The sequence below is a fragment of the Urocitellus parryii genome, chromosome 8 (genome assembly GCF_045843805.1).
Source record: "Urocitellus parryii isolate mUroPar1 chromosome 8, mUroPar1.hap1, whole genome shotgun sequence".
In the NCBI taxonomy this organism is placed as follows: domain Eukaryota; kingdom Metazoa; phylum Chordata; class Mammalia; order Rodentia; family Sciuridae; genus Urocitellus; species Urocitellus parryii.
Window position 1 is genome coordinate 51,144,273 of NC_135538.1, and position 12,751 is coordinate 51,157,023.

Genomic DNA, 12,751 nt, shown 5'->3' on the forward strand with positions numbered 1-12,751 from the left:
TTTAGCTAACTGTTGATTAAGTTGAGTCGTCTTAATTATAGGAATGATCTTTTTCTTATGGTAACCATTTTAAACATAGAAACCTAATTTCATATGATTTCTTTGTTGGTGATAATATCTTGATATCAGAAAATATTTTAAAAATTAAGAGAGTGAGAATGAAATAAATTCTTATTTTGTCTCATTCTAGACAATCCTTTGAACAATGAAAATTCTAGAGCCCATTCCTCTGTGATTGCAACAAGCAAGCTATCAGTAAAACCTTCCATCTTTCACAAAGATGCTGCTACATTAGAACCCCCAACTTCTGCTAAGATTACCTTTCAATGTAAACACACAAGTGCCCTTTCTTCTCATGTTTTGAACAAGGAGGATTTAATTGAAGATCTTTCACAGCCAAGCAACATAGAAAAAGGTGTAGATAATTCAGTCACTTCTTTTACAAATGAAAGCACTTACTCTGTGAAATACCCTGGATCATTAAACAGTACTGTCCATTTAGAAAATTCTCAGAAAGAGAGTGGTAAGAAAGATATTCTCCCAGTATCTTCCTGTGAAAGTAGTATTTTTGATTATGAAGAAGATATTCCATCTGTTACAAGACAAGTACCAAGTAGAAAGTATACAAACACTAGAAAAATTGAAAAGGATGCACCTTTTATGCATGTGAACCGCCATACCAGCGAGAATACATTGGGCAAAAACTCTTTCAACTTTTCTGACTTAAGTCATTCAAAAAATAAATTATGTTCTGAAGGAAATGAAAAAGGAAACAACACAGCTCTGAATAGTTTCTTCCCTTCCTCATTAACTGAAAACTGTGAATTGCTGTCATGCTCAGGGGAGAATAGAACTGTGGTGCACTCTCTTGACAGCATTGCTGATGAGAGTGGATTAAATAAACTTAAAATCAGATATGAAGAATTTCAAGAGCATAAAACAGAAAAGCCAAGTCTCAGCCAGCAAGCAGCACATTATATGTTTTTTCCCAGTGTTGTTCTTTCTAATTGTCTCTCCAGACCACAGAAACTATCTCCTGTCACATATAAACTACAACCTGGCAATAAACCATCCCGGTTAAAATTGAGTAAAAAGAAACTTGTCGGTCATCAGGAGAATTCTACCAAATGCAGTGAGATTGGATCCACAAAAGATGGTTGTATACAAAATAATCCTTATAATAGTAGTCCTGGGAAGGATAACATATTGGCCAATGATTTAATTAAAGCTACCCGTGGAGCTTTTGAAAATAAAGCACCTACAGACAGTTTTATAGACTGTCATTTTGGAGACGGATCCTTAGAAAATGAACAGTCCTTTGGACTGTATGGAAACAAATACACACTTAGAGCCAAACGCAAAGTAAATTATGAAACTGAAGATAGTGAGTCAAGTTTTGTAACACACAACTCAAAAATTAGCCTACCTCATACCATGGAAATTGGTGAAAGTTTAGATAGAACTCTCAAATCTCGAAAAAGAAGAAAAATGTCTAAAAAGCTGCCCCCTGTCATCATAAAGTATATTATTATTAATAGATTTAGAGGGAGAAAAAATATGCTTGTGAAGCTAGGAAAAATAGACTCTAAAGAAAAACAAGTAATATTAACAGAGGAAAAAATGGAACTGTATAAGAAGCTTGCACCTTTGAAGGATTTTTGGCCAAAAGTTCCTGACTCCCCTGCAACCAAATATCCCATTTATCCACTCACACCAAAGAAAAGTCACAGAAGAAAGTCAAAACATAAGTCTGCTAAGAAAAAAACTGGAAAGCAACAAAGGACAGAAAGTGAAAATATTAAAAGAACTTTGTCTTTCAGGAAAAAGCGGTCACATACTATACTTTCTCCTCCCTCACCATCTTACAATGCTGAAACCGAAGACTGTGACTTGCATTACAGTGATGTTATGTCTAAACTAGGTTTTCTTTCTGAGAGAAGCACAAGTCCTATAAATTCTTCTCCACCTCGCTGCTGGTCTCCCACAGATCCAAGAGCTGAAGAAATAATGGCTGCTGCAGAAAAAGAAGCAATGCTTTTTAAGGGTTCTAATGCATATAATAATAAGACTGTTAATTCTCGTGCAGGAAAAAACAGTCGAGCAAGAGCACAGGTTAAGAAATCAAAAGCAAAGCTTGTTAATCCTTCTGTTACTAAGAAAAGGAACAAACGAAATCAGACAAATAAACTAGTAGATGATGGAAAAAAGAAACCAAGAGCAAAACAGAAACAAAAAACAAATGAAAAAGGTACATCAAGAAAGCACATTACACTTAAGGATGAAAAGATCAGATCTAAGCCTGGTTCTGAAGTTAAGTTTGTGCTAAAACACCAGAATACATCTGAGCTCACAAATAGTTCTGGAGACTCTCAAGTACTTTTGAAACAGAAAGAGGTGTCACTAATAGGTTCTGTTATAGATCATCCCCTTTCTCCTCCCCAACCAACTGGAATCAATGCACAACAGAAGATATCTAGCTGCTTTTCTTCTTTCTTAGAGAACAAGAAGTCTACAGATGTCCAAACATTCCCCAATTCACGAGATGATTTGCACTCACCAGTTTGTAGTTCTATAGGACCTGGAATCTCAAAAATTAATATTCAGAGGTCTCCTAATCAAAATGCTATGTTTACTCTAAAGGAATCAGCCTTGATTCAAAAAAATATATTTGATCTTTCCAATCATTTGTCTCAGGTAGCACAGAGTACACAGATACCTTCAGGTATAATGTCTCCAAAGACAGAAGAAAATACAAATATACAGAAAAACTATTTGTCATCTTTTGGAAAGTTAAATGAATATCGTAATTCCCTTGAATCAAAACCAGACCAGGTCTATGCCCCTAATTTTTTGCATTGCAAAGACAGTCAGCAGCAGATCCTGTGTATGGCAGAACAATCAAAGCACAGTGAAACTTGTTCTCCAGGAAATATGGCTTCAGAGGAAAGCCAAATGCCTACTAATTGCTTTGTAACTTCCTTGAGAAGTCCGATCAAACAAATAGCATGGGAGCAGAAACAAAGGGGCTTTATTTTAGACATGTCAAATTTTAAACCTGAAAGGGTAAAACAAAGGTCACTGTCAGAAGCAATTTCACAAACCAAAGCACTTTCTCAATGTAAAAGTCAAAATGTTTCAGCACCTTCAGCATTTGGTGAAGGTCAGTCTGGACTAGCAGTTTTAAAAGAATTGTTACAAAAAAGACAGCAGAAAGCACAAAATGCAAATACTACACAGGACCCATTACCTGTTAAACATCAACCAAACAAAAATATGTCTGGTTCCCTTGAACAAAACAAAGTAAATAAACGGACACGATCAGTAACATCTCCAAGAAAACCTCGAACTCCCAGGAGTACAAAACCTAAAGAAAAAACTCCCAGACTTCTAAAAGTCGACTCTCTAAACTTACAAAACTGTGGCCAATTGGATAATTCCATATCAGATGACAGTCCCATCTTCTTTTCAGATCCAGGTTTTGAAAGTTGCTACTCCCTTGAAGACAGCTTGTCTCCTGAACATAATTATAATTTTGATATTAACACAATAGGTCAGACTGGATTCTGTAGCTTTTATTCCGGAAGTCAGTTTGTCCCAGCTGATCAGAATTTGCCTCAGAAATTTCTGAGTGATGCAGTTCAAGATCTTTTTCCAGGACAAGCTATAGAAAAAAGTGAGTTTTTAAATCATGACAACCAGAAGTGTGATGACGACAAGCATCATGCCTCAGACTCAACCTCATGGATTAGGTCTGGTACTTTAAGTCCTGAACTTTTTGAGAAATCACCCATAGATAGCAATGAAAATCATCGCCACAACCAGTGGAAAAACAGCTTTCATCCTCTAACAACTCGGGCTAATTCAATAATGGAGTCTTTCTGTGTACAGAAAGCAGAAGACTGTCTAAATGAAAAATCTAGATTGAATAGAAGTTCAGTAAGCAAAGAAGTTTTTCTTAGCCTCCCACAACCAAGCAATTCAGACTGGATTCAAGGACATACTAGAAAAGAAATTAGACAGTCTCTTGATTCAGTTAATACCTCTTTCACTACAATATTGTCCTCCCCTGATGGTGAACTTATGGATGCAGCCTCTGAAGATTTAGAATTGTATGTTTCAAGAAACAATGAAATGTTGACACCAACACCTGATAGTTCACCAAGGTCTACCAGTTCTCTCTTACAATCTAAAAATGGTACTTTCACTCCTCGAACTGCTCACATTTTGAAACCACTTATGTCCCCACCAAGTAGAGAAGAAATTGTTGCCACTTTGTTGGATCATGACCTTTCAGAAACTATTTACCAGGAACCATTTTGCAGTAATCCTTCTGATGTACCAGAAAAGCCCAGGTAATCAGAATTTCTTCCTCCTTGGGTCACTTTGAATAATTATTACTGGTTGCTAGTTTTCTGTCTCTGATACTGTATTAATAAGAATCATTTTGGAAATCAGTCATACACTTATTTTTAAAATTCGCAAAGTAATTCAATGTTGCACCTTGAAAATATATTTAAGTTGATTCAACTATATTTAACACTGTCTCCTTTAAGGATTAGAGGAATAGAGGGTCACCATGATATGATGCAAAATTTTGAAAATATGTCATAATACTTTAAAAGTATTACAATGATCTTTGTTTTTCCTATTTCCGGGAATTGAACCCAAGTGAGTACTCTATCACACAGGTATACCTGACAATGATCATTTTTATTTAATTTAGTTGTTATTTTGGGTATGAGGAGTTACTTTGCCATTGAGGTATATTCTCAGCCCTTTTTAAGTCAGGGTCTCACTAAGCTGGCTTTGAACTTGACAATCCCAACTACCTCAGCCTCCCAAGCTGCTGGGACTTCAGGAATGCACCACCACACCTGGCTTAAATGGTATTTTTTTTTAATGTTAAACTTTTGTACTTTTAAAAAATAAACTCATTTTTTAGAAAGTTTTTGGAAATGATTATTAGCTTTCCATCACTGTTTATAACAAATATCTGAGATAATCAAGTTATAAAGAGAAAAAAGATTATTTTGGCTTACAGTTTTAGAGGTTTCAGTTTGTGAGTGATTGATCCTATTACTTTGGGCCCATGGCTAGACGGCGTATTATGGTGGGAGGACATGGCAGAGCAGAATTGCTCCCCTCATGACCAGGAAGGAAAAGAGGGAAAGAGGAATAAACTGTGACCCCATAATCCCCTTCATGAGTACACCCCCTAGTAACCTAAAGACCTCCCACTAAGTCCCACTTATTAAAGTTTTCACCACCTCCCAATGTTGCCAAGCTGTTTGATATATCTGAAGATCCAAAGCATAGAAATGAACATACATATTGTTGCATAAGTACTCATATTTAACATACATATTATTACATAAGTACTCTTATGATAATTAAAGATTATTTAAAATTGTATCTGTTATAAACCATTTCCTTTTCAGTGGTTCCAGTATCTTCAGTCTTATTGTTAGTTTATACAATTATAAGTATAGATGGGCTTTGGTTCCCCTTATCTCTTTCTTTTAAGACTTCTCAGGGAAGTGATAAACAAAAAGGCATATATAACTAATAGCAAAATAGAATAACCATGCTTGTTATTTATCAGTGGTTGAGGATTTATCCTCTACCACCTTCATCACTAGGTTAGGGAATATCTGATAAGAGCTAAACTGGAGAAAGTGACTTAATCCAGGAGATTTAAATGATGGTTCTTGTTCCTGCCTCAGTAGTTATACTTACTCATTTGTAGAGAGGCAGTTCATTTCATCCATCTAGTCAGCAGTACAGGAAAATGGTGGAGATGGCTAAAGCAGGCCCTGCTTAGTTTAAATGATAAAAATAGTTATGAAGAGCCAAATAAGGCAGAGACCATACTGCATATATGCACTGACCTTTAGCACTACCGTGTTTCTAACCTTAGTTAAACACACACAGACACATATACACATAGCATGTACTCATATCATTATGTATTTGTCCAAACCCAAAGAAAAGATATATAAGGACAAGAATGAATTCAAATGTAAAGTATGGAGTTTGGTTGTTTTGGTGTGTCAATGTAGGTTCATCAGTAGCAATACTTGTACTACTCTGATAATAGAGGAGGCTATACACATGTGTGCGTTCAGGAGAGATATGGAAAATCTCTGCGTGCATCTTTCAATTTTGCTATGATTGAAATAAACCACTATAAAATTACTTCAGAAGGTCTTTTTTTTTTAATTTTACACAGTGAATGCCAGCAAATAAATAAACAATAATTCCTGTAGGGTTGAAGGCTGGAGATGTGCTTCACATGTGGAGAGCCTTGCCTATCACTTGTGAAGCCCTTGGCTTCAATCTCCAGCACCACAAAATTCTTTTAGAAAACTTAAGTAGGCAATCAGTAATATTAAGAAGTTTCCTTCCCTCCTGATGATTTGAAGTATAAAACAGAAATTTTCCCTTTCTTCCCAATAGTTTTATTTAGTACCCACATGGTACTTTTCACTGCTAGAATACATTAATTTATGTTCCTTAGACATCAGTTTCCATTATTTGGGAACTTTGACTTTATTAATAGTAATTATGGTATATTTTCAGTTAAACTATTTTTTCTATCTTAGCCATATATGGTATTTTAATTTTTAGTCAACAAACTTGCCATGTAATAGTTACTAACTTTATATTGCCATTAGTTATTAATGTCTAATTTAGAAACTTGTCTTCTAGCTAAAATAAAAGAATAGTAACCACTATTTTTGAGAAATAGTATTTTAAATAAAAATCTATATATTCAATATAAAAAATGTAGGAAGTATAAAAGAAGTCATCCCTTTTCTCTGCCTAGTGTTAGCCACCATAATATTTTTAATGTACTTTCTTCCTTTATTGAAATGTTGTTTTTAATTTGTTTTGTTTTATGAAATGTGCTCTTACTGTAGTCACAGTATTATGTCCAAACTTAATACTTATATTTTTAAATTTATGAGTTTTTTAAAGCATCAGTTTGAATTTCTTGAAATATCCTTTAATGACTGCTTAATAGTCTATTGTATGTATAGTATTGGACATAAAGGTTATTTCCTTTTTTTCCCCAAAATATATAAACTGTGATTAGTATCTTTTTCTTAAGTGTTTCTTGTATTCTTGAGTTTTTCCATATAGTCCTAGAAGTAGATTGCTGAAAACTTTAAGACTCTTGATATATATTGTGAAATTTTTACCATGCTGCTGAAAATATAAAAGAAAGCAAACTCACCACACCTTGCCAATGCTTCTTATTCTTTACTTCATTTTTATCTCTGTGTCAGTATTAGCATTGGGTATGGCCACATGGAATGTGCAATAGCAATAATTCTGTTTTCTAATTTTTCACATAAGTGGAGAGAAAGTGCAGGGGAGGTGCTAAATGCTGGTTACAGAGTTGATTAGTAGAAGCCAAAGTCTTTATAAAGGGACAGAGAACTTTATAAAAGAACAAATAACCTCAGTGTTCCTCCTTCAGCTTTAAATCAGAAAACATGAATTCAGTTAATTAAATTGTATCTAGCAACCAGGACTTTTGGGGAATCATGCTTAATTAAGAACTATCTTCTTATCCATAAAATAAGTTATCATGAGGAAGAAAGACTAGACTTACATTATGTTGCTATAGTAAGCAGAAATAGTATCAATATATTACAGAAAAATAGGTTTCGCTTAATATTTATAACAGAAATAAACTGGGCTGTCTTTTAATTACTATTTCTCCATATACACATACGTTAGTAGCATTTAAGCTATGTATTTTATAGACCTTGTCAAGTCTTTGTTTTTGTTTGGTACTGGGAATTGAACCCAGGGGCACTTTACCACTGAGCTACATCCCCAGTCCTCTTTATTTTATTTTATTTTATTTTTCTGAGACAGGGTTTTGCTAAGTTGCTTAGGGCCTCACTAAGTTATTGAGGTGGGCCTCAAACTTGCAATCCTCCTGCCTCAGCCTCCTGATTTGCTGGGATTACAGGTATGCACCACCACTCCCAGCTTGGGCCCTGCCAACTCTTTTTTTGTTTTTTGAGTACTAGAGATTGAACTGAGGGGAACTTAACCACTGAGCTACAATACCCAGCCTTGTTTTGTATTTTATTTAAAGACAGGGTCTCACTGAGTTGCTTAGCACCTTGCTTTTGCTGAGGCTGACTTTGAACTCAATGATCCTCCTGTTTCAGCCTCCTGAGCCACTGGGATTACAGGCATGTGTAATTGGCCCGTCACTGCCAATTCTTAAGATCTTATGTTAGTGTTAATTCTTGAAATTTAAAAGAAGAAAGAATTACAGTAACTTACCTCAATTTGTGTATGATTGGGTGCATATGTGTGTGCATGTGTGCACAAGGGGTTGAACCCAGGACTTCACACATGCTAAGTGCACACTTTACCAATGAACTGTACTGCCAGCATGTGATTTTATTTTTTAATGTTTGAGAGAATTTGAGGGGAACTAAGATGTATTTGAATTTACTGGTTTTGTTGAACTATCATAGGTATTAGAGAATATAGAAGGAGGCAAGGCTATAAATAAAATTCAAGAGATATAGGGTCTAAATGATAAATGACTCCATCACTGTCCATGCATAGTGACATTGAAATGTTACTTAAAGATTAGTAGAAGTCAGGAATCTGATGAATTTGTGTCATCTCCTTAAAGGAAAAAAGGTTTCATGGGGCACTAAAACTAAATAAAATATACTTTCTCTCTTTTTTATTAATAATACTTTCCAAAGGAAATTAATTTGCTAGTCATATACTTGTCAGGAAAAGTGTATTGAAACTAAATATAGAGTGTTCCTTCATAAAAAGTGGGGGATAGTTGAGTGGGAAGAAAGAAATCGGCATGTTTAAGACTCCAAAAACGGCTTTATATTTTTCAGAAAATTAAATAATATAAATATTTTTTAAACAGAACGTTTTTTTTCTAAAATATGTTGTTTATAGGGAGATTGGTGGACGGCTCCTCATGGTAGAAACTCGACTTCCAAATGATCTGGCTGAGTTTGAGGGAGACTTTTCCTTAGAAGGACTTCGTCTATGGAAAACAGCATTCTCAGCAATGACTCAGAATCCAAGACCAGGGTCACCCCCTCGTAATGGCCAAGCAGTTGTCAATAAAGGGTTCAATAATAACCATAAAATGGTTGAAGATAAAAAAATTGTGATTATGCCTTGCAAATGTGCCCCAAGTCGACAGCTGGTTCAAGCCTGGCTTCAAGCCAAAGAAGAATATGAACGTTCTAAGAAGCTGCCTAAAACTGAGCCAACTGGAGTTGTAAAATCTGTTGAGAACTTCAGCCCATTAGTTAACCTAGATGACAAACCTGTAGTGTCTCCACAACTGGATGCAAGCTCACATATACATCCCACTATAGTACATACTAAGGAAGATATTGATAACTCTTTACAAGCACCAACCACAGGATGCAGTCGAACTGCAAGTGGAAGTCAGATACTACAACCTGTTGCCTCTGCAAGTAATCCTGAGAAAGATGAAGATGATGATAACCATTATATTAGTTTTAGCTCTCCTGATTCCCCAGTAATTCCCCCTTGGCAAGAAGGAACACCCCCAGATTCCAAAGCATTAAATGGAAATGATAGACCTTCAACACCAGTAGATGAGCTACGTTCCCTGGATGTTGAAAACTTTATAAAGCCAATAAAAGATAGTACACAGAAAAGCCCCTGCAGTGAGTCCCAGGAGCCTCTGGCAATCTCTCCGATTAATGCTAGGGCAAAAACTGGGAAATGTGACTTACTTTGCCTTCATAGTACACCAGTTACACAGAGAAAACATCTGGAAAGGCTTCCTGAGGCAACTTGTTTTAGCCCTTTATCAACAGGTAAGTGCATAAATAATGGAAAGGCTAAAAAGTGATTTCATAGTTAGAAATGAAGATAACATTAGACGTTGGTGTAATGAAAGTCAGCTGTTGGAATGAAATTGTACCTTGGCAAATAGATTATTATGTCTTACAATCATTATATTTAAACTTTTTCATCTTTTTACTGTGAAATTACTTCTATCTACTTTCATCCTGTCTTCTTACCGTCTAGATGAATTATGGAGCCCTCTTAGAAACTGTACCTTCTTTTTAACTTGATCTCTCCCCTGCTTTTAACATATATATAAATCTCTTCCGCCTTTTAGAATAGAAATAAATCCAAAAATTTTTCTTGACCTTATATCTTCAACCAGCTTCTTCTCTTTCTCTTCCTCTTCAAAGCCAAATTTCTTAGGATTTCTCTTAATTTGACAGCCCCATTTATTTGCTTGCTGTTCATTCACCCTAAACTTCATTTGTGCTCCTATCATTCTTTTGTTACAGCTTTTTGTCAAGATTCTTAATAAGTTCTTACATCTGACACCAATGGATTTATTTCAGTCTTTTTATCACATACCTTTCAAAATAAGCATTGTCACATTAATCTTCCTTATTGGATCTTCTTCTTCCATTGGCTATCCTCCTACTTCTGTTTCTTTCTACTGGCTTTCCTTTGAAACTTATTTCATTATTCTCAGTTATTATTTAAATGTTAAAAATGTATTAAGGTTTGACCTTCAGCCTTCTTTGTATTTTTTCTCTAAATGATCTAATTCCTGCTCACAGGATTAACATAGGTAACTCACAAATTTATATTTCCAGTTCAGAGCTCTCTTTTAAGCCCCACAATACTATGTTCAGCTGCCTAATTGGCATTTCATTTGAATGCTCAAAGGCACTACAAGATCAATATTTTTAAAGTTAATTCATAGTCTCACTGCGCACATTTACCACCACTTCCCTAACCCCCTTATAAACACATATACATGCCCACACATAGAAATCCATATTGTCTTCTTTCAGTTCTCTTTATCTCAATTAATAGTACTGCCATCTCTAGTCAACTACACTACCTTTTCCAGAAAAAAATTCCCAATTATGTTCCCCTTTGTTGTATTTATCCCAGTTATGTAGTGGTTTCTCCTTACCCACAGGTTTACTTTCAGCAGTTTCAGTTATCGACAACTGTGGTCCAAAAATATTAAATATAAAGTTATATAAATAAGCAATTTATAAGTTGTATGATTCTGAGTAGTATGTTTTTCAGGATGTGAATCATCCCTTTACTTAGCACATTTGTGCTCTATATGCTGCCCTCTCGAGTCACTTAATAGCTATCTTAGTTATCAGCTGTTGCAGAGTAGCAGTTTTTATGATCAGGTAATCCTTACTTTACTTAATAATTGGCCTCAAGACCAAGAACAGCAATGCTGGGAATGCAAATATGCCATAAAGTACTTCCTTGAAGGAAGAAGGTGAAGGTACAAGAAGTTATTTTGAGAAAGAGACCACATTCATTGACCTTTCATCATAGTATATTGTTATAATTGTTCTACTTTATTATTACCTCTTACTGTATTGATTCATAAATAAAACTTTGTTGTAGTTTTGGATGTATTGGAAATGATATAGAGTTCAGTACTATTGGTGGTTTTGCACCTCCTCAAGGGTTCTTAGAATATATCTTCTACACATAAAGAAGACTACTTTAATTTCACTTTGCTATCTATATGGTGAATTTCTGATTCTCTCCAGATCCCATGAAAGCAAGAAATATGTCTTTTCATCATAAATACTTGATAAATAAGTGATTAATTGATTCCCAAGAGTAATGACTAAGATTTTAAAAACTTCAATAAATAAAACCTAAGTGTATGTAAAAATGCAAAATTTTAAAGTTATTTTGGAGGGCATCAGAGATTTGAATTAGTTTCATTTTTAAATTATTAAATCTTTGGGGGGAATTTATAGGACAGTACTCAAAATGGTAACTAAATATTTGGAACAACAAAAGTTTTTTAAAAAACAGAAGCAGGTAATTTCAATGTTCAAGTTAAAAATGAAATTTCTTTCTACAGAACCAAAAACCCAGAAGTTGAGTAATAAGAAAGGAAGTAATACTGACACTCTTAGAAGAGTACTCTTAACAACACAAGTGAAGGTAACTATACTAAACATATTTACAGATCAGTGGAAGATCCAGTCTTATTTTTAGATTTCAGTTAGATAATTAATAATTTCATGTCTCAATTAAAGATTTTTATTACTTATATTTTTGCATCATTATTTACGTATCTTTGAGACAACAAGAAATTGCCTATTTTTTAGTTTATTTTTTGTTGTTGGGATCTAAAAGATTCTTATATGTAAATACACATATTACAGAGAAAGTGAATATGATAGCCAAAATGTGGATTATGAGGATACAAATACATTAACTGATTACTGGCAAAATCAGAACAATCCATGACAACAGAGCTCAAGTAAGTGATTTTTGATCCCACCAAAAATATATCCTTTTTCTTGGTTTATTACTTTTTTCTCAAATATAACTTAATTTTTAAAATTTATTTCACTAAATAGCAAAGGAAAACAACATTATTTACTACTGAAACTGAAAAGTTAAAACTGTCTTTATTCAGTTACTAAAAATATCATAGTAACCTAGAAGTATATGGTTATCTGAAAAAAAGCATACATTAGACATGTATACTTGGAAATACATGATGAAAATCACTTCTATGGTGGCCACTTATAAATATTATTAACTACATAAAATATACTTTAGTATTTATATCCTGAAGTCATACTTGTTAAACATTAATTTATAAAATTATTAAATTATAAACTATATATATTAAAAACAAATACCAGTGAGTTGTAAACATAAATCAACATTTGGGGGGAAATGG

At 34.2% G+C, this 12,751-nt stretch overlaps 1 protein-coding gene across 2 annotated transcripts in view; it reads left to right on the plus strand.

The window, feature by feature from the left end:
- The window catches only part of Rev3l (REV3 like, DNA directed polymerase zeta catalytic subunit), a 169,370-nt gene that overhangs the window by 90,948 nt on the left and 65,671 nt on the right, over nt 1–12,751 (plus strand). For both annotated transcript variants that reach the window (XM_026395080.2, XM_077802059.1), the window contains exons 13-15: nt 191–4,352; nt 8,956–9,857; nt 11,918–12,000. In XM_026395080.2, the coding sequence (XP_026250865.2) occupies nt 191–4,352; nt 8,956–9,857; nt 11,918–12,000 (5,147 nt within the window). The remainder of the gene's footprint in view (nt 1–190; nt 4,353–8,955; nt 9,858–11,917; nt 12,001–12,751) is intronic.